This window comes from Manihot esculenta, chromosome 5, assembly GCF_001659605.2.
Source record: "Manihot esculenta cultivar AM560-2 chromosome 5, M.esculenta_v8, whole genome shotgun sequence".
In the NCBI taxonomy this organism is placed as follows: domain Eukaryota; kingdom Viridiplantae; phylum Streptophyta; class Magnoliopsida; order Malpighiales; family Euphorbiaceae; genus Manihot; species Manihot esculenta.
The window spans coordinates 535,715-561,747 of record NC_035165.2 but is presented as its reverse complement, the minus strand read 5'-3'; the positions used below and the strand labels follow the sequence as shown (position 1 = coordinate 561,747).

General features: G+C 32.6%; 1 protein-coding gene and 1 pseudogene across 1 annotated transcript; both read left to right on the top strand.

The window, feature by feature from the left end:
- The first annotated feature begins 1,636 nt into the window (after positions 1-1,636).
- LOC110620879 (ribonucleases P/MRP protein subunit POP1-like) lies at positions 1,637-8,462 on the top strand. The gene is made up of 12 exons (XM_043956413.1): positions 1,637-1,977; positions 3,187-3,653; positions 3,737-3,833; positions 3,995-4,102; positions 4,200-4,430; positions 4,794-4,912; positions 4,993-5,523; positions 5,693-5,801; positions 5,889-6,457; positions 6,905-7,069; positions 7,161-7,458; positions 7,759-8,462. Exons 2-11 carry the CDS (start codon positions 3,205-3,207, stop codon positions 7,357-7,359), a joined length of 2,577 nt encoding a protein of 858 aa, XP_043812348.1. The 5' UTR covers positions 1,637-1,977; positions 3,187-3,204; the 3' UTR covers positions 7,360-7,458; positions 7,759-8,462.
- Positions 8,463-15,297: 6,835 nt separating this feature from the next.
- The window catches only part of LOC122723614, a 121,635-nt pseudogene continuing 110,899 nt past the window's right edge, over positions 15,298-26,033 (top strand).

The following is a 26,033-nucleotide window of genomic DNA, read 5'->3' as shown; positions in this document are numbered from 1 at the left end:
TAGCTTCATATTATAGTTGAATGCAAATATTAATTTTGTCCAACCATATCATCTCCTATAATTCTAAAGAATCTAATAAATAATGTTTCTATGCATAAATGATTTCGCAATTTTCACTTCTCATATCAGCATGCTTAAGCAAATAATCCCTTCCTTAAGGAATTCATATTAATATTAATCACCGATAAGAGCTTTTTAAGCTGTTTCTAAAATGCTGTCATGCTTAAGCATATAATCAGAAGGATTAATGTATGAAACTAGACATGATGACAAAAATACTTTGAACTAAAGAGATAACTGTGTAGTTTGGTTAACTCGTACATGTCACCCCTCTTCCATGCCTGGCAGATCGCCCTTGTATCGCGTTTCCTTCTTACATCAGCGTCTAACTTTTTTTAACTTTCATTGTGTGGTTTTAGCTGCCGTTAGCAATTCTCAATTCTTTTCTTTCTCTCTTTTTTTTTTCGATTTTCTTTGTTGTTTGTCTATTAACTTTTCTCGGTTTATTATGTGGATCTCAATGAGTTTTGTTTAAAAACTCCGGTGACAGTATAGTCTCATTCGTCCCCACAGTTGGCGCCACTTGATAATGATGAGATCCGGCAAGGCATTCAGATGAGGACACCTAGGCAGAGGTTTGATTTGCTGGGATGATCATCGTTCTATGATCGGTCCGTTAGATCCCTCTATAATTAGTTGTAAAGAATGAGACCTGTAAGATGAAGAAGACAGTTAGGAGACCACCGAGTAAGTTTCCGATTGAGACCCTCTGACGCTCAAGTCAGATATGAGAACTTCATGGAGTTAAAGGAAGTAAAACAGAGAAGAGAATGGTGGTTCTAGATTCTCCCTATGTGATCGTGAGAGAGAGATAGGTCTTTTTTCATAGAAGGATAAATCTCTTTTCTCAGGGTTAATCCGGTGTATAAATACCTGTGGATAAAGTTGATACCACTTATGTCATGTCCCTTTCTAATGGAACAAGAATGCTTTTGTGCAAGTATATTAGGCAATACATTAATGATGGGTTATAGGACAATAAATATAGAGCTGGCCAGTTTGTACCTTTTAAATGTGCGCTTATGATTTCTGTATTGAACTAAGGAGGCGACCAGCTCATAGAAGGTCGTCATCTTTACCTTGATTTCATCAGGTCGTGTTGGGCTCATCCAACTTATATAAAAATGAGTTTTTTCCGATTAGTGAGGTCAATTACGTCGACGTTCAAAGTATTGTTGTAATATGGGTTTTTGAGGAGGTCGGTTATCTGTTCTCTCCGGTCTTTGAGAAAGTCAGCCTATCTATTTCGAATTTGAATAAATTTAGGAGCATTGCTGATCTAATTTTTTATACGTAATAGGTCAGGTTTTTATATTGCTCGGTCCAACTAAATAGAAAAATTTTTAATTTGCGTGTATATATGTCACGATTTTAGAATTTTATTTTTTATATGTTATCTGGGTATAGTATATTTATAAAGAGTTTTATAATTATAATTTAATTTTAGATAGTATATATATTTATAAATTGATTTAATTGGGCAAATTTAAGATGTGTAGTTTTGGTTAAAATTATGTAATTTTTGTATGATTGTATAATTTAATTAATTGGTTATAAAAACCAAAACCACATAGTGGCAAAAGCGCCTAACACATCGTATTTCAAAGGACCCGTCGACCGCCTGAGCAGCAGCACGTCGCGCCAGCTCCACCGCCGCATCGCGCGCCTGTGAGCCTCCGCACGCCGCACCTCTGCATCGACCGCTCGTTTGCAGCCCACCTCTGCATCGCGCGACTGGGAGCCGCCGCAGCACTGCACCTCGTGCTCGTGAGCCGCCGCACGCCGCACCTCTGCATCGACCGCTCGTTTACAGCCCACCGCTGTATCGCGCGACTGTGAGCCTCCGCACGCACGCACCTCTGCATCGACTGCTCGTTTGCCACCCACCTGGCTCCTCTGCAGTTCAGCAGTTCAACGGTAAGCATTTTTTTTTTTTAATCCGAAGAAAATAGTTCCTGTCCCTCCAATGATATGTGGGCTCTGGTTGCTTACTTAGCATTGCTAAATAGGTTTGCACACATATGTGAATATGTTTTTAGCAGTCTGGGTAGAATTTTGGTTGGTATTATTGGAAGCATTATGAATTTATTATGACATCCAAGTTTATAGGCATCATAGTGTTGCTTAGACATACTTAGCTTGTGGTTCCAAAAAATGGAGTCATTTCTGGTTTTCTTTTACAATGGAACCATGGAGTTGGTTATTCCATTCTGTTTCCATCAGATTATGTGATTGAGTGTTAAAAGTATGTAGTATATGAATATTCATTCTTTTTATCAATACTTAAGTAGTTAACTTGCATAAGAGATATATTTGATAGCATCATGTTGTGCAAAGTTCACAATTGATATGATATGTTATTGTAAAATGGACTTGGAGTAATTTCACTTTGGTTTTTGGATAATTAATTATTTTATTGTTTCCATCATTTCTCAACACGCCCTCTACGCATTTGCAAAATAGAATTGTTTGAACAAATTACAGTGAATTTTCTCTAAAAAAAGTTAATTTGAATTGAGTTACTTAATTAGCCTTATTTTCATTTATTATGTAGTCTGAATTCAAGTTGACTAGTTGAGCAAGCATGAAGATGATAAAATTATATAGCTCGTTTCAAATTTTATTTGCTTGATATTAAACTTTGTGTGATATTTGTATTATGTTATTGAGTTTGTATTTATTTGTATTATATTTGTTATGAATTGTGTTCTGTAATCTTTTTTGAAGGTGCTTACTCTCTTTTTTAATGTTTATTTATATTAATGATGACTATTAACTCATTAAAGTGTATTTAAAATAATTTGTCATTATTAATTTGAGTTTGAACTTGAGCTTGAGCCGAGTCTTTTTATTTTGAGTTTGAACTCGAGCTTTGTTAACGAGTTTCTTAATCGAGATTTTCGAATTCCAACTCGAATTAGGCTCATTATTATACTAAACAAGCTTTTCTCGAACTGAATTCGATAATAATATTTAATTCACGAGCCGAGCTTGAGCTACTAAAATTTTTTAATAAATGAGCTTGACCTTTACAAAACTCGGCTCGACTCAATTCGATTGCACCCTAAATTAACAGACGTCAGTTGTATTCTTTGCCGCTCTCTCATATGCTCAGTTCCCGTGAAGGTAAAAGTAACACTTCCAATGGCTGGCGATGGAAGCAAAAGCAGTGAAGTCTCAGCAATTCCACCTCGAAAAATCAATGTGCAGAAATTTGTAGAATCGCGTGCTTCTGAGCTCGAGACTCTTCACTCAATAGTATCAGACCGGTTGAACAACGATTTCCGATCTCGAAGAAACAAGAGAAGAAGAACCACTGCGTATGACAATCAAAATGCAAAGAAGAGAGATAAAAGAAGGAGAAAATTTGGAATAGCTATTGATAGAAGCAATAATGTGGCTGCGGAGCAAAACCAGGAAAGGCTTCCTCCTCGTCGCGTTCGGCGGAGAGTTGAACTTAGAAGGAATTCTAAAAGTGGTTTCTCTACTTCCAGCGAAGGGACAAAGAGGCTGAGAACGTATCTTTGGCATTCGAAGAGGTTCACAATGACAAAGCTGTGGGGTTTCCACCTTCCCCTGGGTTTGCAGGGCAGGTAACATTGTCATGTAATCTGCAGCTAAAAGTTTTTGCAAAATTAATAAGCTATTCTTTTTAGAGTGGGTTTGTATGATGCAGAGGAAGGGGGTCTCGAGCTTCATTGAAGTGGTACAAGCATGGGGCTCTTGTGCATGATGCAAGCTATTATACTGCTGTCCAGTTGGAGGGTCCAGAGGTAGGCATTACCCTCTCTTTGTAATTAGCAAATCTTTTAAGTCTGAATTTTTATTGCTTTGGTAGTTCTCATTTGTTGTAAGGTTCATAATTTATAGAACTTTTACTTGTAAGATTTATAAGTTGGAAGAATTTTTTTTTTTAATGATATGTGATTTCTAGGATTCATTATCGTCAATCCTAAGGATGGTGCTCGAGCCTTCTTCATCAACTCAATCTGAGGAAATTACAAATACTATTCTTTCTGGTTGTATCTATGGAACCGCCATGGTATATTACTCCACTGCAATTGTTTTGTTGTTATTATTTTCCTGAAGGAGGATAACCCTATGATGTGCATATATGAAACTCCTTTTGTTTTTTTCAGCTTCATCATGTTGGAGCGCCTGTTTCTGAGTTGATAGCTCCTGTGACTTATATGTGGCGACCTTATCATCTTCCGAATGGAGAAAATGGTGGTAGTCACTGTAATTCTGATGGATGCAATGATTCGACAAGTTCTGAATCATTTTCTTCCCATCGCCAGCTTTGGGTGTTGATACATGCTTCAGCTTTCAATGAGGGATATGATGCTCTAAAATTTGCTTGTCAGAAACTTGTATGTCCTTTTTGTACCTGAAAAAATTTGTAAATTTAAATTTTGTTGTAGCTAAATTGGTGTTGACTTGCTATCTTACAAATAAGGTTTTCAGGAATTCCTTTTCCTCTAAATTCCCAGCTTGTTGGTAAAAGATGGTTGGTTGACCATATCTACAGCATATATTTCACCTTTTGTTTCTTGCCTCATGCCTCATTTTCATGTATTATAAATTGGTAAATCACGTCCCTTTGGTTTGTGATTTGCTTTCCTGACCATTAATTTTGTGTTGGAATTGGAGAACTTAATTTTTAGGTATTCTAAACATTCTGGAGGTTTGTGATATCTTAATATGTGAATTTCTTACTTTTCTTATTTTTTCAGATGAGTGAGAGTGGCATCTTGATCAATTGCATTTCACTTGAAGGCGAACTTGCAAAACTAGAGGTAATGGGATCGAAGGCATTTCAACTTCTTCAAAAGATATTACATCCTGTTTATTGGTGAGCCAACTAATAATTTTTTATGTTTCTTTGGGATCAAGATTTTTAGTTAACTATGGCTAAGGCTGCTTACTTGTGTGTAGAGATTCAAAGAATTCCTGGCAACTGAGGAAATGTGCTGTTGAAGATGCGGATCATGATTCCAAGCTTAAGAATCCTTCTATACTAGAAAATGAGGAGAATATGTCTTCATGTTCTATGTTTCCTTTTACAGTCAGGGATCCTCGAGCAATGTCTGAGACAAAGATCGGTGATGTTTCTGTGGCAGCTGCTACCACAATGAATTATGTGTCTGAAGATGAACCTAGAAAGGATGTCACTCCACTGGGAAATCCAGAAAAGATTGAAGATTTACTTTGGCAACCATGTTCAAAACCTGAAGGGGATAGCAGTTTCTCTAACAAAGGGGATCTGTGGGATGCAGCTTGCAGAATAAGTCTCCCTGTGGAAGATAATGTTCTTTGCTTGGAAAAACATCGTTTACGTATGGATTTCGTTTGCCTTGATGATGCAAAATCAGGGATGCCGAGTACTGCAGTTGATGTTCATGGTTCAAGATCTTGCCCTATTGTTCTTCTTAAACACAACAATGGAATGGGCTCATTCATGGGGTAATTCTTTTTACTAGATTTAATCTCTCATTTGTTGTTATTAGAAGTAATTGATCTGGTTCATTTTCATATATTTCCTGTGATCATACGTGTACCACGATTACATCTTTGCAAAAAAAATGAGCTGTATTCTTCATTAGCACCTCTTAAATGTTGCTTATCTTTACAGATGGTCAATAATAATGCCCTTGTGCTGGGTCAAGGTCTTTTGGATATCTTTCATCTCCAAAGGAGCTCGTGCCATAGGTCTTAGAGAGAAACGATGGATTGCATGTGAAGTATGTGTGCTTAACAAGCAAGAATTTTTTTTGAAAAAAAAAATGGTAACAGAACAATTATGATTTTTTTTAATTATTTCTTTGCAGGTAGGGTTACCCTTTTTTCCTTCAGATTTTCCTGACTGTAATCCATACCTCTCTTCTAAGGCAATTGAAAGTGCTGCCATAGACCAAAAAGCAGAACGACTATGTCCTGCTGTAAGATCCTTGAAAGTGCCTGTTCCACCCCCATGGAATAGCGTCCGCATTGCTGTGCAAGTGGCTTCAAGTTCTCATGCAAAAGACATGATTGGTGGCAATTCAATGTCAATCTTTAGATGTGATCATAGTGATATAACATCACTCAGGGTTGATGGTAACTCATTTGATGGAATTGTAGCAAGGACATCCAATATGTTGGCTGATTTTATGAATGAAATATATGGTGATTGTTCACTTTTATTCCCTCAAGCTCCAAACTGGAAGATGAAGTTTCTAGAGTCTATCAATGATGAAAGTAAACTTGGTCAACTTCAAAATGGTATTATGCGAATGAATTCTAACCGTCAATTGTGCTTTGTTAGAGTTCTTCTCCATGCATATAAAAAAGGTGTTTTTGAAGAGGGAGCAGTTGTATGTGCACCTTGTCTCAGTGATGTGTCACTATTGACTTCCAGGTATTCTTCCAGAACTTCTTATTCTTATTGATGCATCAGATTACTTTGAAAATCCGAGGTTTGCTTGATTATGTGAACTCTTGCTGAAATTGCATTAGGCTTCATTTGATAGGTGTGAATTTATAATAATAAGGTATTCAATTTGGATATTATTTGAAAGTTTATAATTATAATTTAAAAGACAAACCCAATCATCAATCATTTAAATGCACACCAACAGATTATAGATTCATAAGTCATAGAAGGATATTTTGCAAAATTAGAAGGATGTTTGTGCATCTCTCATTTTTTCAAGAGCTGAGTGGGACATTTAAAGGAGTGTTTTACTGTAATATGAACATTGCAAAGATCATCTAACGTATAGGGTTGAAATTATCATTTGGGGATTCCTACTGTTCATGAGGCTTATCATCTGATGTTATTTGATGTGGTTGGCACGTGCTTCAGGTCAGAAAATAATGAGACTGGTTTTCAGATTCCTACCTCTGTGGTGAGGTCATACTTCAAAGAGCAATCTTCTGGTAAGTGGGAACTCCAGATACCAGAAAACGCTGCTGAAGAGTCCCATAGGTGGCCTATTGGTTTTGTCACGACAGGATTTGTTCGAGGGAGGTTAGTGATGATGTTATTCTTTTATTTCTTTCAATGAATATGCAACTCTTTCTTTGGTAACAGAATCACAGGATTTACTTTTGATATGCAGCAAGAAGCCAATGGCAGAGGCCTTTTGTGAAGCAGTTTTACTAGCGCATCTTAGGGAAGAACAGTGGAATGGGATACCTGTAAAGAAGAGTAGAAAAGAAATATATGTGCTTGTCAGGAACTTGAGATCTTCAGCATATAGACTTGCTATGGCATCAGTTATCTTGGAACAACACCAAGACGATATGGAGTTCTTGTGAAATGCTGCAGGTGTGATAACAAATGCGCAGATGAAGTTAGGTAGATTATGTCGAGTCATTATGATGTTACATTGCAAAAATGGATTAGAGCTATTGCAGGTACTGATAGGATTTTGCTGAAAGAACATAGGGGTATATTTTGTTCTCTTTTTTATTGAATGAAAAAGAAAAAAGAACTTTTGTTTCTAAGGATAGAGTAGGAAGTTAGTATATGATTTCTTGTTTGTCCACTTTATAAGATTTTAAAAATGTGATAAATAAATATTTTAATTTTAGAGTTTATAAATCAAGATAAATACTTTTGAAAGGTTACTACTAGTGTTTAGTGATAAATTAGTTGGTAGAAGTCTGTATCACTGTTATAAGTCAAAATCACTATTTTGCATGGTGAGGTCGCAGGTGGATGTTGCCCATGCGGCTTTGATCCGCAGTAACTTAAGCCCAAAGGAGAGCAGAAGCTCGTTCCTGGAAGTCAGCTGGCAACCTCCTCCCGTGAAATTGCTTCAAAGTGAATACGAATGGTTGCTTTCTTGATGTTTGGTTCGTGCTTTATGGGAATGGTCTTTTCAGAGACTGGAATGATAATTGTTGGGCAAGTGTTCTATCTTTGCTGCTGAACTCTTGGCAACTTATAATCGTTTAAGATATTGATTTGAGAATCCCACGGATGATAGTTGAGTGTGATAACATAGGCGTTATGGAAGCTATAACTGATTGCATCATCTTATTCAGGATGCTTTGCTTCTTTACTCAAGGCTGTTTCTTCCCTTTTACAAGCGGTTCTAAAAGTTAAAAGTCACACGTATCCCTAGAGAATCTACTGCCGACTGGTTAGTGGACTTCGCGAAGGATGTCCCTAGAGGCGTCGATGTTCTGGCTTCTCCACTAGAGTTGCTGCCTTGGCTTCAAAAAGGGATGTAGTTGGAGTTATCTCTCTGACGTTAGTTTTTGTGTTTTTGTTGCCTTGTATTCCTTTTATTATCCCAAGCAAAAAACAAAAGTCATAATCACTAGGAAGCTCTTATTGTTTTAAAAATGAATTATATACTTGATGTTTTGTGAATTATTAATTATATATGTTAATCAGTATTTATTACATTAAATATTGAGCAAATGATTGATTGTATAGTTATTTTATGTTTAATGTACTTCCTCTATATTTATTTTTTCACCATTAAATCGAGATTTATTAGTTCATATAATAATAATTGTGAATTATAGGTTATATGGTGTGTGTATATATGTATTACAGATTGTTGATACAATTAGATGCAGAACTAAATATGAGAATTTTTTGTAGATGTTTTAAATGGGACAGTATGTTAACTAATATATAAGTAAGGGTATGTTAAATTGATCAAGAATCACGAATCATTAGAATCTTGTTATATAACTCTATCTTATATATACTGACACTCCACGAATCATTAGAATCTTTTTATTTTTAGTAAATATGATTAAAAATTGAATTTAAAATATAAAAATATTTTTAATTAGTCCTTATAATTATTTATATTTTCAATAATAAAAAAATAAATAAAGTATGTTGCTTATGTTAGCAAAGTTGAAATTTGGAAAATTAATATTGAATGTTTTGTTCTAATTTTTATTCTCTTATACCTCATAATGTACACTTGTATGAATTTTCATGTCTTCTACATCATTCTTTTTATTTATTTATTTATTTATTGGGATAAATTAGGAACATCGGCTAAAGCAAACAATTTTCAACATATAGGAAATTTCATTTATTTTATTTTTTAATTTTTGCAGAGGGAAAAGGAAAATATTCTATATTTTAAATGTGTTATTTTAATTTAGAAAATTTTGATTTAAAATATAAAAAAAACTTTTAGATTTTCAATACTTTTAAAGATTAAATTATTTAAAATCGCATTTTAAAAATAATAGTGTCTTAAAGTTTAGAGTTATAAGAGTCACGCTGCTACGATCTGAAAAACTCATTAGTATTCTATCATTGAACACTATCATTAATTTAAAAAAACTAATGTGTCTATTAAAAATTGAATTGATGTGAAGTGGTTGATGTTTATACACAGTGACTTTACGAGAAAACTACAGTAACTTTAACACTTAAGTTAATAAACTGATAAAATAACCGAATATAATAAATTAGTTATAGATGTGTAAGAATGTGTATCTTAATTTGTGCACACATCAACTTTTATTAATTATCAAATTTCTTATGAATCTGACTGATATTGACTAATTGATAAAAAATCTTAATTTGAATCTATTGGATTATATCCGCGATCAATAATTGTTCATAAAAACTTGATTTGTTCAGTAGAGCGCGAGTCTTGATAATACAACTATTAGAGTGGTTTGGTCCTTTTTTTTTTTTTTATGGATAAGATCTTTATAGGAGTGTATCATGTAACTCTAATTTATTGTGACAATTTATAATTTATTTTGAGTGATTATTGTGTTATATTTTAAATATTTATCAATCATATGATACCATTAAATTAAATAATAATTAATTTCAATAAGAGTTCAATGGAGATCTCTAACAACTAGAAGATGAATTCAATTGAGTTAAATATCTTAAATTTTCTAATCTTTTTAATAGTTTTTGGTGCTAATATACTATATAATTAAAATTTTGATTATTCTTAAACTTTTTGTGGTAATTATGTATGGTGGAATGCATGTATAGATTGCTAATATTTTATAAATATTAAGAAATTAAAAAAAGGGAAATGGACTATAGTTTCCAAAAAGATAATGATAGAAAACAATGTGGGTCTAATGCTTTAGGAGACAAAAGATTGTTATTGATATAATATTGCTCTATTTTTTAGAGCAAGAAAATAAACATCATAATGTTTATGAATATTTAAAATATTTTTCAAATTAAAAATATTAAAAATAAAAATATTCTCTCCGAGCGTTATTATTTTTTAATTAAAATTTTAACGAGCGACCACGGAATATTTTTATTAATTAACGACTTTTTTTCTCAGATTAACAATTCATATAATGATTTTCTTATATGCTTCTACACGTTTTTATAATATATATAATAATGTAAGTTTTCCTCTGTACTCCTTTTGTAACTCGGTACTCTCGCCTTTTCCTCTTTTTTAAACCTAACTTTTTATTTTCCCTTCTCCATGAGAAACGATATGCGTCGATTAACTATCGATAAATAAGAAAATATAGTTGTCCCTATTAATTTGACAGTCAACAGTAAGCGGCTCATCCCGTCAAAGATCGGAATAATAAAAAAAATGATCATTTAAGATATGTTTATATATATATAAAGAATTTAAAATTGGACTCACAGATTTAATATGGTAAGTGCATTTAAGTAAATTTGATAGAACTCTCATATTCTAGTCTCTCAATTTCTAATCTCCATTCTAAAAAAAAAAAATTAAAATTATTTACTTATTCAAATTTTTATAATAAAGCATGTTAAATTTAATTTTAAATTAATTTTTTTTATAAATTTGACTAATATGTATTTAAGTTAATAATTTTCTCAATGATATTTTCTAAAGCATATTATAGTAGCTATCCATGATTTGTTTTTTTATGTTGAATATTCTTCAATAGGTATGGTGTATGACTGAAATACTGCATTTCCCTTTTATGTAATAGAAATTAGAAATCGCTTATGTTTGCGAAAAACAAAGAAAAAGAGAAAAAAAAAGGAGAAATAGTATCACAGGACTTGTTAGAAAAATAATAAACAAAAATCAACAAGTAAAGATTTACAAGTTTCACAAATAATTCATAAATCATCAAACACTTGCTGCTAAGTATATAAACATCTGTGGCAAAAAAAAAGTCTATAAACATCTAATCAAACAAATCCCATCAAATAAAAGAACCCAAATACATTTTTTTCTAAAATAGAAAATAAGCAAAAGAAAAAACACCAATATTATTTTATTTATGTATTTTCTATTGTGGATAGAGGGCTAAGTTGACATTGCCGCTTCACGGGATAACATATGAAGCACTTAATCAGACCGTTTACATTGCACGGGATAACATAGGCCGCACTTAATCAGACCGTTTACATTGCACGATGTGCAGGTCCTAAACCCATGCTTCTCAGAGTAGATCTTATGGCTGCCATTGCACTGTGCACAAAGAACATATCTCAGCCCTCCACAAACATCACAGACGCTATTGGTAACCCACCAATCAGCTTACTCAACTCACCACTCTCATTCATCTCCTTGATCTCCTCGGCCCCACCAACATACTTCCCTCCTAAGAAAACTGCAGGTAACCTAACTTTTTTGGACGCAGTAGAGTGGCTGAGATCACCAAGTAGGGCTCACACCTCCCTAAGACGGCCGCCGGAGCCACCTTCACCAAGGTACTTCTCCTGCTCATCTTTCAAAGATATCAATGTCATTCTCTTAGAAGAACAAAATGGATCCAAATCCCAACCCCAAACCCCCAGAAGACCCTCCATTTTCCACTGCGCCTCCCCACTCCACTGCCACCACCGCAACCACTCTAAAACATTCATAATTTCACCACCTCCTAACCAGGGTGAAATTATGAATGTTTTAGAGTGGTTGCGGTGGAGTGGGGAGGCGATCCGAACACGGTGGAAAATGGAGGTTCTTCTGGGGGTTTGGGGTTGGGATTTGGATCCATTTTGTTCTTCTAAGAGAATGGCATTGATATCTTTGAAAGATGAGCAGGAGAAGTGCCTTGGTGAAGGTGGCTCCGCCGGCCGTCTTAGGGAGGTGTGAGCCCTACTTGGTGATCTCAGCCACTCTAGCCACATTATATATAGAGAGAGAGAATGGAAGAGACATGAGACTAGTTAGGGTTACAAAGTAGGACTGGACCGGGCCTTTGGTGCTATTAAAGAAAGTGATTCTATAACTTTAACAATGGAGTGTCTGATCAAATGCTTGATTCATCATTGGTTTAAATCTTCGGAGGTCTTTAAAAATATTAGATATTCTCAATATTTATTCTAAATTTGAATTTAGTAAGAAGGAAAGTAATTATATATAAAGTCAAATTTGCTTGGAAAAATTTGAAGTTATGGTAATTAATTATTTATGAGTTTTTAATATTAATATTTGCAAAAAAGATGTCAGCCAATTGGGAAAAAATGACAATGCAGTACATGGTAATATTTTTAATTCCTTGGTTTCGGGGATGTTGAGAGATATGAAATATTTATTCTAAATTTGGATTTACTAAGAAGGAAAGTAATTATATATATATAGTCAAGTTTGCTTGGAAAAATTTGAAGTTATGGTAATTAATTATTTATGGATTTTTAATATTAATATTTGCAAAAAAGATGGAGCAAATTAGGAAAAAATGGTAATGCAGCATATGGTAATATTTTTAATTTCTTGATTTCGGGGATATTTACTAGTAGCGAGAGGGGTGCATTGAGATCTGCGAATCCCTAAATAATTTTTCTCAGCTAATGTGGAGAACTCCAATAAATTCTGTTTACGACTATAGAACTTAATTGTGCCATATGTATGAGCAAATGCATGTGCAGGAACAACTCAGAAATCATTATTGAAATTTTAATATCATTTCTAGAATAAAGGATGTCGATCACAATGGTTTCTTCCCGCTACTTCCATCTTAGTAAGGAAAAAAATATTTTTTAGTGTATATGGTATAAGAAAACTAATTAATTTTTTAATTTTAAAAAATATATTAAAATATTTTTAATATTTTTTTAAAAAATAATAATTATTTTTTATTAATTTTAAGGTTAAATATTATAAAAGAATTTAAAATGTTATGAATATAAAAAATTAATTAATAAACTTTTTAAATATCTAAAATATTAATTAATAAATTTTTAAAATTATAAAAATTAAATAGTAAAATATTTAATGAATAAAATTAACCTAATCATTTACTAATAAATTTTTTAAAATATTTTAATATATTTTTTAAAATTAAATTTTTTTATAAAAATTAAGTAATAATTTTTTCTTAATGCTTAATATTTTGATTTAGTGATTAAAAAAATAAATTATAAAAAATTATCTTTTATATTCAACTAATCACTAATATAACTGCTATTCCCTACTAAATAAGGTGAATAATCAGTTAATAGTTTAATAAAAAATGAGAATTATCAGTATGGACTCACATTTAAAAATTAGAAAATGGGGAGCAAACAAAAGGAATTACATTCCCAATTGAGTCATGGTTCGGTTTTTATTTTGAATTTAAATAGTAATCTGTTAGGTTTTGAAGCGCGCAAAATTAAAATAAAATTAACATCAATTTAATTAAGTTATTTTATTTTTCTTTAAATCAAATTAAAATTTGCTGTATGTCACTTGAAATCGTTGAATTGAAATCAATATTTAAGAATTTTAGAATATGGGCTTAAATCTCTAATTTCATCTTTCACGTTGACCTTAAATTGACCACCATGCATTACATTATTTATTTAAATTGAGTAGTAGCTTTTTATGATACAATATTTAAATTTATCTCGTACTTTTTTTAATGTTGTTTGTTATAAAATTGACAAAATAAAATAAGATAGAGTTTAATTTTTAAAATTTAATAAATACTCACCCGAAAGCATTCTACATATTAGTATATTGACTAATATTATTATTAATAAAATATTGTTTACTATAAAATTGATGAAAATATTTTTTATAAACCAATAAATCAATAAATTGAGTTATTTTTAAGTACATTTGATGGGAAGTATATATTTGGATCCAATTTATTATAGATTAATAAATTTTTAAAATTATAAATAATAAATTATATTATAAAATAATAAATAAAATTTACTTTAATATCTTTTTTTTTTTTTGAAATAGAGGTTGGGGAGTAGAACCTTAGACCTCTCAAGTCTACTAGAATGCACTTTCCACCAGGCTAAGTCTCGGAGTGCCTTTAATATCTATTAACTTCATAATAAATCTAATTCACTTAAAAATTTCTCCTTTCAATTTTCCCATTTTGATTCAACTTGTGCACCACTGATCTATCCAAACCGGATTTTGATGAGTCAAACTTTTAAAACTAAAATGGTTTTTAATAAATACATTTAAAACTGAATTTATGAGAGAAACATTTACAAATATCAATAAAATGTGTAATATAACTATTTTAAATTTAATTTAATTATTTATTTTTAAGCATAAACAATGATGTGATTTAACAAATGATATAAAATGAATTTCATTGTTCATCTCTCTAAAATAATAATGAAAGGACATTCACAAAAAATTACCCTATGCAAAATCGATTAATATTTTTAATAATTAAAGTCGTTCAAATACGATGAAAATTTATATTAAATTATTTAAATTCATTCTAAAATCAATTATTATGACTCAAACTAATACCATATTTATATAATTTTAATTAATAATTTATAAATAAAATTTTTAATTAATAATTTAAATTTTAAAACTTAATATTTCATAAAATATTTATAATATAATTTTAAATGAAAACATATAAAAATTTATAAATATTATTATAAAATATATATTTTAATTAAATTAATTATTTATATAAATAAATTTAGATAATGATTATTCAATATGAAATTCCATCAAATTTATTCAAATCTAATTATATATTTTATTCAAATTCATTGTAATAAAATTCCATCAAATTAAATATTCGAAAATATTTTATCTATTCAAATCTCTAATTTATATCGTTTCATAAGATATTTAGCTATCAATTGTATTAAAAAAGATAAAAAATAGTTAGAAAATATATATTTTTAATTATTATGTAATTATACTTTAAGTCTTAATACATTAGGGACAAAGACAAACCCAAACGCCGTCCCACGATTAAAGTGTTGTTTTTGCATCTTCCATAAGTAACGACAAGTTTCCAAATTGGCCACCCATGCATGAGCCCCACAGAATCACGTGCATGCATCGTCTCAAACACTAATATCTTTCCTCTTCATTAATCATCACAACATACAGGCCATTTCCCCATTTCTGACTTCTCTATCTCCATTAATGGAGAGGCCGCTCATCGAAGTATCAGACTCAGAGTTTCGTCTAGACTTTATGCTCAATTCCAAATGCCGAGCCAACGTCCGCCTCAGGTCTCTCTCCGCCACTACCCCAATAGCATTCAAGGTCCAAACTTCATCGCCGCACAAGTTCCTGGTTAATCCACCAACTGGGCTTATCCCTCCTTCATCCTCTACCATCTTTCAAATCATACTCAGACCACAAACCCATCTCCCATCCTCTTTCCCTCGTTCTCCCTCCGACCGTTTCCTCCCAATTCATCCGATTTGACTAACCCCGATTCTCTCAACTCATGGTTCTCTTCCCTTCCTCTCTGGTCAACTCAAGATTTTAAGCTCAAGGTTGCCTTCGTCGGTCCATTTCTTCTCCGGCACGCTGTCAGCAGTGGGGATGTTAACTCTGTGAAGAATATAATAAAGAGGCAAAGGTCGATACTTTCTGAGTTGTCACCGAGAGGGGCTGAGTCGCTCCTTCGAGTTGCTACTGAGTTGGCTGACCCTGAGGGTATGGTGAACTTACTGCTTGAAGCTGGGTTGAAGATTGACGCACGGGCGAAAGCGGATGATGTGGGCTTTCATCAAATGGACGCAAAGTGGCAATCCAAAGGCTGGAGCGAGCTGCACGGGGCAATAGCATTTGATCGGACGGACGAAGTTTTGGATTCATTGGATAGTTTTGGGCCATTGGATTTGAGAGATAAAGAAGGAAGGACACCGTTGCATTTGGCGGCAGGTAGGGGGAATATCAAGTGCGCTAGGGTGTTGGTGGAATCCGGTGCAGATAAGGATGCTAAGAGCAAAGATGGCAGGACTGCACTGTATAGAGCAGCGGCAAATGGTGACCATAAGATGGTAGAGATGCTAATTGAGATGGGTTCTGACCCACAATCGCAGATAATCATGGCCGTTCAGCTTTTGATGTTGCTCGGGACAAGGGACATGTAAGTATAGTCACAAACTAGAGAATCCAGCTTGAAATAACTCAGACTACATTATTCCAATTTCTGATGATGGAGACACTGGGTCTTGGTACAGAATAAAAAATGAAATAGTGTGCTGGAAGGCGGGTTGAGTTTCTATGATATTCAAAAGTAATTATACAACTAAAATTGTCAAGATTAACATGATTTCCCAAATAAACCTAACTTTTATTTTTAACAGTGGCCCACAAATTCAATTAACATGCCATAAATAGTATCAAAGGGACTTGTTAGAAAAATAATAAATAAAAATCAACAAGTAAAGATTTACAAGTTTCACAAATAATTCATAAACCATCAAACACTTACTGCTAATCAAACAAATAATATAAACATCTGTGCCAAAAACAAAAAGTCTATAAACATCTAATCAAACAAATCCTATCAAATATAAGAACCCAAATAGGAAGGTCCCCACTTTCCTGTATTCTATTTTTTTCTAAAATAGAAAATAAGCAAAAGAAAAAACAGCTGCTACTTCTATTTTAATATTATTTTATTTCTATATTTTCTATTTTGGATAGAGGGCTAAGTTGACATTCGCCGCCGGTTCACGGGATAACATAGGCCGCACTTAACCAGACCGTTTACATTGCACGATGTGCAGGTCCTAAACCCATGCTTCTCAGAGTAGATCTTATGGCTGCCATTGCACTGTGCACAAAGAACATGTCTCAGCTCTCCACAAACATCACAGAAACTATTGTTTCCTACAAAGGGTAACTCACCAATCAGCTTACTCAACTCACCACTCTCATTCATCTCCTTGATCTCCTCGGCCCCACCAACATACTTCCCTCCTAAGAAAACTGCAGGTAACTTAACTTTTTTGGAACATGTGATCATCTGTATCTCGTCGAGATACCCGGCATCCATGGACAAATCTCGCTCGTCAATTGGGACGCGAAATCCACGGAGGATTGATCTGACGGTTCTGCAATCTTCGAATGTTTTGCGAACAATGCCGAGACCGGTAAAGTAGAGGATGATCTCGTGGTCATCCTGGTTAGGAGGTGGTGAAATTATGAATGTTTTAGAGTGGTTGCGGTGGTGGCCGTGGAGTGGGGAGGCGCGGTGGAAAATGGAGGGTCTTCTGGGGGTTTGGGATTGAGATTTGGATCCATTTTGTTCTTCTAAGATAATGTCATTAATATCTTTAAAAGATGAGCAGGAGAAGTACCTTGGTGAAGGTGGCTCCTGCGGCTGTCTTGGGGAGGTGTGAGCCCTACTTAGTGATCTCAGCCACTCTAGCCACATTAGAGAGAGAGAGAGAGAGAATGGAAGAGACATGATACTAGTTAGGATTACAAAGTAGGACTGGACTGGGCCTTTGATGCTATGAAAGAAAGGGATTCTATAACTGTAACAAGTGTCTGATAAAAAATCTTCGGAGGTCTTTAAAAATATTATATATTCTCAATATTTATTCTAAATTTGGCTTTAATAAGAAGGAAAGTAATTATATGTATAGTCAAATTTGCTTGGAAAGATTTGAAGTTATGGTAATTAATTATTTATGGATTTTTAATATTAATATTTGTAAAAAATAGATGGAGCCAATCGGGAAAAAATGGCAATGCAACACATGGTAATATTTTTAATTTCTTGGTTTCGGGGATATTCGGAGATAAATATTTATTCTAAATTAAGATTTAATATGAAGAAAAGTAATTATATATATATAGTTGAGTTTGCTTGGAAAGATTTGAAATTATGATAATTAATTATTTATGGGTTTTTAATATTAATATTTGCAAAAATGGAGCCAATTCAGAAAAAAATGGCAATGCAGTGCTTCGGCTTAGTTTACTACTTTATTTATTTCACCTTCTTTCACGGGATTTGGTTTAAAGAGTGTTCCTTGCTTCTTACCTAATAACCCGGAAATCGTAGACAGATTGACGGAAGTGGATTGCTTGCAGATGATGAATTCTGGGATGAAGATGTTAAAAGAGATTCTCCCCCCTTCTTGAAGAGCGTACTACATGGTAATATTTTTAATTCCTTAATTTCGGGGAATATCTTTCCTCTTCATTAATCATCACAACATACAGGCCATTTCCCCATTTCTGACTTCTCTATCTCCATTAATGGAGAGGCCGAGTTCAGGCCCGGAATTGTCACCCTCGATGGTCACGCCGACGATTGGAATGATATTGATGGATTCGAGTTCTCTCTTCTTCCTGCTCTGGACCCCGATGACGATAAAGAGTACAAGGGTGGAAAAATGACCGTTAAGGTAGGTTTCAATTAAAAACTGTGTGAATCGTAAGTCTTTATGTGATGTCCGATATGCTTAAATCAGTTACAAATTGGAGTATTAGAGCATGGTGACTTTTTGTGGATCCACTGTCAAATTTGTCTCTTACATTTTTTTCTCCTGATGAGAAACGCTTGGGGTTGTTATAGGCCTTGCACGATGGTAAGGATTTGTTCTTCTTGTTGCAAGTTGATGGGGACTATGCCTACGCGAAAGGGTAAGTTTCCTTCCAAAAAGAGGAAAAAAGCAGAAAGTGAATTTATAATGTTCAGGATTTTTTGTATTTACTTCCTTTATGCGCTTGATCCATTAAACATGTCCAATATCACGTATGTAGATGGCTGTTCCAAGTCAATTGCCACCCTATCCTTCTTATAGATCAACTATAATTTGATATACATTACGACATACGTAGATTTGAGGGAAATACCTCTTATGCTTGTGTTATCACTCAAGACTGTTGCCCATTCTGCTTTGTGGTCGAAGTTTTGATTTTATCATGATAACATCAAACACTTGGCTGTACTTGGCATAACATATTTTTGGGATAATCAGGGAAATGCACGTTTAGTTATGATTAGATTGCTGGTGCTTTAACTTATCAGAGAGAAGAATTTTATTCGATTGAAACCTTTTCTTCTCTGCAGCAATAACAATAAATGCCCATCTGTGGCCCTCATGTTTCCAATCGGTGACCACGCCACCTACCACAATGTAAGTGGCTCAACTGGTTGTTGTGCTTTTGCTGTCAGTATTTGCAAATTAGTTTTCATTTTCATGGTCTTTTCGATTATGTGAAAACATTTGTGTGTTTTTAGATGGGTGGTTGTAAGGAAGGAACTAATTCTTGCACCAGTAAAACTTGCAAAGGCCACGAAGTAGACATGATGCATTTCTCAATTGGAAATGCTATTCCTGGACGGCTCTATGGTGGGAATCTGATAGACAACAGAGATGGAAATGGTGGTGACAGGTGATAAAATATTCACTTCTTGACTATTAAAAAATTGGAGCAGGATGTTTCTATTGGTGGATGCTTGTATAATCAGCTCAGTGGATATTTATGTGTTATCTTGTCATTCTCTTTTTGAACAGGTTTGGCCATTTGGTCGATCTATATGCATGGAATCCACACTGTAGATACATTGATGGAATTGGTCCTTCAGGTATCTTTTGCATTTAGTTATCCTTTTTTCTAATGGGAAATAAAACATGCTTATAAAATGATGGGACTTCATATAAGAAGACAAACAAAGTGGGATAAGGCACTAAAGAAAGTGACAATATGCACCTGGCAGTTGGCATAGAAACTAGAAATCATGACGTGCTCTTAAAAAGTCAAGCTTGCCTTTTCTGATATTGTCTATTTCACACTTTTTAGATATTGGAATTCTTTATAAAGATCTTGATATATTAGTCAGTTCATCCTTAATATTAAATATTCCCAGAGGATAGCTTGAATTGTGCTTAATCCATATTTGCATGTTTTACTTTTATTTCTTGATTTTATTAATTAACTTGTCTTCCCTTTGGTTTGATATTATAGTTTGTAGCAAAGTTCTCTCATACTCACTTTTACCTTTACCCATGCCTTTTTTAAACGAATGAAAGATAAAATGCTAGTCTGAGTGTGAGCTTGAGCTCATCCTGAAAATTCAGGCTGACTGTGGGCTTCTCTTCAGTCCATCTTGGTTACAGCCTTACCTAGGAAGAATTACTAGTCTAAACTGCAGAAATATGGTGGATTCCTTTCTAAAGTGGGCAAAATAACTGGAATTTTTTCATGCTAAGGAATCTAAAGTTTATCTGACCAAAGAAGAAATGAGATCTTTAAATTATAATTTTTCCATTTTTCTTTCTTAAAGCTCTATCAATGAAGCTTCAGAATTGTTTAGGTGTCTTTAAAGTCTAAAGTCAAAAGTAAGCATGTTCTTTTCTATGTGAAGGGAACCTCGGCTCATTGTTAAGCTTGCCTTTTTATCACTAGATATGAAAAGCACCTATCCCGGGAAGAAAATAAAGAACCAAAAGGGAAAAAAAAAGTAATTTTTTTTTTTGGGGTGGTTCTCCTTTGACCTTGACAGGATCTGGAGGAGCTTTGCACACTAGGAGCACTATTGTTAAAAAAAAAAACAAAATCCTTTTGTGCATGAAATTTACTTATTTCTTAGGATTGAGCTTATTATAAAATGACTTCTACTTTCCTTGTAATCACATCAAGTTAATTTCTTTTACTTCTTCCTCTCCTCATTTATGCCTCTAGTTATTTTTAGTAAATCTCTATTATAATAAGTAAATGATCATCAAACTATTAAAGGTTGATAATTTTCCATGTCAGGAAATGATTCTAGTGCACAGAATAATTGGAAGGGGGCATGGTGGCACACTATCTTTACTGATCACTCAGGTAACTCTCTCTGTCTCTCTCTCTCTCTCAATCTATTTGTCTGTTTGTCTGTCCATTTAATCTATCTATTTATTGGCTATTTCTCAGGGAACTTAGAAATTATATTCATTGAACAATTTGGAATTTTATATTTTTATTATTTAGGGATTTATTGTTTTATTTAGAATTGATTTAGATTTTTTAATCCCAATTAGATCAAACAAACTCTATACATAAATATAGGTTTTATAGTATTTGTTAGTTTTATTACCATAATTACTATTGATAATTAGGTAAAGTTTGTTTGAGAATTTAGTTTCTCTTAGGCCTCTTCTCTTTCTGTTCTATAACAATTTGGTATTAAAGCATTGAACCCACCCTTCTACTGTAGCTTGGTCACAATGGCAACTGTAAACAAATTTTGTTGTACCATTGAGAAGAATGACCTGCATGAAAGAGCCAATAGAAAGCACAATAACTCTGTGTCCAAACTCCAAAGTGCAGTGTTTGGAAATTGATTCTATAAAGCAAACAAACATATGGATTTACTTACAAATATTGACTTTGAGACATTGAACTTCTACTTTGGTTTCTGTATCATATCATTTATGCTCAGTCTGTTTTTATATTTTTTACTTGTGCTTTCAAGTGAACTATTGTCTACCTTTATTCACATTCTTTTTCTTTCTTTTTTTTTTTTTTTTAAATAAAATTTGCATCTTTCTTCTAAATGACTTGACCTTTTAATATTTAACTAACAGGTTTTGTAGAGGAAGACAGTCCTTATGGTTCTGATGGTCAAAAAGGCACTTATTTATTTGAATTCTCTAGGCCTTTAAGAACCATGGATCGTCTCCAGCAGGTTAGTAACTCTATTACGATTTTATCTGACAAATATGTAGTGGTATTATCTTTTAGAATTGCTTGCACCGACTATTGCTCATTGTGTTGCTCAAGGAAAGTGGGTTATAACCTTGAACTATAACCAGCAGAAGCCAGCAGATCATGTTGATTCCTATTTATTATTGCACGATGTTTTATTTATGAGATGCTCAGAGGATCTCTAAAATTTGGTTGCTACACCTTGCTGCAATCATGATTGAACTTTCTTGCTCCATGTTGCGTTAGTCATTTGCTGGGCTACTACTCTAACTGAAGTGCATATATTGTCAAGACATATGTTGTGCGATAACTTTATAGTTAGAAGTATTACCTTGCAGCAGTAATAGAGCTTGAATGACTTGTTTTGTCAAAATTTCTGCAGGATGCTCAATTTACAATTAGTGGATCTAGCAAGATGGCTGTTGCATTCTGGTATCCTGTTGATGGGAATCCATGGCATGGATCTGGTCATTTTTCTATCAACTGTGATTGGATACCCTTAGATATCTCTCCTGGCAGTTCAATGCTATCACCAGGCGGCTCAGGAGATGTGGGCGGTGCCATAGCCCTTCTATTTTCAGTAGTGTCTTTATGCATCTCTGTTTTTGTGGGATATAGAGTCGCTAGACCTAAGGGTATCCCTTTTACACCCGTTGGGACAACCATGGAGAACCTTTAGAAGAGCAGTATGGGTGTGAAACTGTACTACAAGGTGAGAGTTGTACTTCTCAGTTTTGTACTTTGGTCACTACCACATCACTACATTTTATATTGCAAGTTAATTGTTAGTTTATTCACACATACTTTTGTAATTAAGTTTTATCACTTTGTCATTCATGGTTGATGGCTTGATGCTGCATGTGCATTGCTTAAAGAGCATTTGTGACATACCAGTCCATTTTCTTTATGAAGAGTCGGACGATGAGTAAATGAATAATGCCAATAGATTGTCCCAAAATGTGGCGTAATAATAGACTCCTTCCTGTTGAGGAATGAATTGAACACCATCCCAATTCCCAACCCAATAAGTGAAGTCAGACTATAAGCTACCACTTTCAAATGGGTATTGTAAAATATCACCGTGTTTACGGTTTGGAGAAAATGTACAAGGGAATGTTCAACAGGAGAATTATTCTCGAAATTTTACCCTGAAACTGTAGCTATCCTAGGTGTTTTTTATATTTTTTTGATAAAAAAAAGAATTAAGTCGGAATAGAGTACACGGTGTAATTTTTACTATAAGGCAAATTTTACTATAAGGTAAATTCAAATGTTCTGAAACAATCTGGCTAGATCAGGACGTGTAAACCTCTGATTCGGACTCCATTAATTATCATAAATTAGGGTTTATTATTTCGTTTTGGACTAGCAGCATGTGTGACCGAAAAAAGTATCACCTAACATTAATTCAATCATTTTCCGAGAAGAGTATCACCTAGTATTAACTCAATTATTTTTTATTGAGGCCTCTTATAATATAACTTCCGATCTCATTTTGCATTTTGTATAAGAAGTTTTACAGACTACCAACCGAAAAGAGTTTCACCTGATATTAACTCAATTATTTTTATTTAGGTAATTTTCGATTTCATTTTGTATTTTGTATAAAAAATTTAAAAAAAAAAAGAATTAAGTCGGAATAGAGTACATAGTGTAATTTTGACTACAAGGCAAATTCAAATGTTTTGAAATAATCTGACTAGATCAGGACACGTGTAAACCTCTGATTCGAACTCCATTAATTATCATAAATCAAGGTTTATTATTTCATTTCGGACTAGCAGCATGTGTGACTGAAAAGAGTATCACCTAGGATTAACTCAATCATTTTCCGAAAAGAGTATCGCCTAAATTAACTCAATCATTTTTTATTGAGACCTCTTATAATATAATCTCCAATCTCATTTTGCATTTTGTATAAGAAGTTTTACAAACTACCGGCCGAAAAGAGTTTCACTTGATATTAAGTCAATTATTTTTATTTCGGTAACTTTCGATTTCATTTTGCATTTTGTATAAAAAATTTTAAATATACATGTTACAATAACCTTAATGTAGCATGTGTCTTAAGATGATATGATCTTAATCGGATGATATGATCTTAATCAATTAAATATCAAGTCAATTGCACGACATTAATTATTTACTTTTTAACTTATAAAAATATAATCATTCCTCCAAAATAATATTTTATGACATAAATATATTTATCCCATCACTCTCAAGAAAAGGATTATCTTCTTTTATCTTCTTACAACTCTTAAACTTCGTAATATACAATCCAACGCTGTTACTATCCCCATTTTGCTACCTCAATCATTCCTCTTGGAAGTTATTTTACATTTATTTCTTGTACTTTTGGATCATAAGCTTGCATGAATATTTACTTTTGCAGTAATTTTTTAAATGTCATGGTCATACAAGTTTATTTTTAAATTGTTATACGAATTTTTTTTAAAAAAAAATATAAATATCATTATTTTTTTAGCACATCAAACCTACATCAAAAAACATCATTCGTAATTAACTATCTGCATACAAATATTTTTAAAAATCAAAATAAATGAAATATCACTAAGTATAGACCACATAGTAAGACCAACGTATCACATAATTATTTTAGATAGCCTATAATCAATCATATTAGATAATCGTGTAATCTGGTTCGATCAATATAGTTGAATAAAAAAGAGTTCTGCAGTCATAATAACTCATTAAATTCAGATCAGTCATATTTTGAATAAGTATAATTTTTTTTCTATTTTTAAAAAATTAAGTAAGAAGTTAGATACAAATAGAGTAAGAATTCTAATTTTATATAAACTCTATAATTAATTTAAAATAATAATACATCATACAATTATAGATAATATTATATTATTGCAAAATACAAAAAATATTGTTTCCCAGATTTAAACATTAAGTTTACTATTTTAGTTAATAATTTATTTTAATACTTAATAATATTCATCAAGTTATCTAATATTTTAAACTCAATATCAATTTATATTTATCATTCAATAATTTATACCAATCTCTTGATTATAGCTTGCTTTCTTCTGTCATAAACATATATATGTGCACTTTCAGATGCATGCCGCTATGCTTGTGAACAAATTTACGAAATTACTATTGTTAATCTTTAAATCACCTCTGAAATTGAACATTTGTGGGATAATGAGGTGCTATGTTGGTTTTACTTTATTTATTTTTCAAGTTTCAAGTGGAATTAAAATAATTATAAATTTATTTAATCAGTTGGGACATATTTCTGTTTTTGTTCCAGTTGAGGGCCAACTTGAACCCTTTGAAGGTGCAGTGTATGGCCTGAGTCATCTCGTGGAAACTGATTAATTACCCACACTCGCCTTCCCTAAGCGGCTAAACGAGTTAAGCACGGTCAAGGGAAATCTTAACTTCCTGCGCTTTGAGATCAGGATACTAAACGCACCAAAATATTTATGAGTTATTTGATATTTGACTCAATAAAAATTCGATCGAAATCAATTCATTTTTTAAATGAGTCGAGCTCAAATTCAATTTTGAAACTCATTATTTAAACGAATCGAATTTGAATTAAATAGCATTCGACTCGTTAAAACTTGCGAACTAGCATATTTTCATATTCCTAAGCAAACTCGCGAATTGACTCATTAAATAGGTTCGCGAGCAAACTCATTAAATAAACTTGTGAACTAGTTCGTCAAGTAAGCTCATGAACAAACTTATTAAATAAGTTTAAGAACAAGTACATTAACAAACAATTAATTAAACTCATAAACAAGTTGATATATTATTTCATATTTAGTATCTATTACATATAATTAATTAAACTCATAAACAAGTTGATATATTATTTCATATTTAGTATCTATTACATATTGTTTCATATGAAGAATAAATTTATTATTTGATATATTAAAATTATTCATTATATAGTTATAATATTAATTTAATTTTTTTATTATAAAATTAAAAATAAATTGTAAATAAAATAAAATGAAAACTTTAATTAAATGAAAATTTTAATTTTTGATAACTAAAATGATACTAATTATAAAAATATATTAATAATGATTAATTAGGTAGATAAATTAATGTGTGATAAATAGTGAGATCCGGTGAGGTGTTTAAATGAGGATACCTAAGCAGAGGTCT

Excerpts from the sequence above, each read along its gene's own strand:
- LOC110620879 (XM_043956413.1), top strand. The coding sequence starts at position 3,205 with ATGGCTGGCGATGGAAGCAAAAGCAGTGAAGTCTCAGCAATTCCACCT. Across the intron at positions 3,654-3,736 it reads CCCCTGGGTTTGCAGGGCAG|AGGAAGGGGGTCTCGAGCTT; the intron begins GTAACATTGTCA and ends TGTATGATGCAG. Across the intron at positions 4,431-4,793 it reads AATTTGCTTGTCAGAAACTT|ATGAGTGAGAGTGGCATCTT; the intron begins GTATGTCCTTTT and ends TTATTTTTTCAG.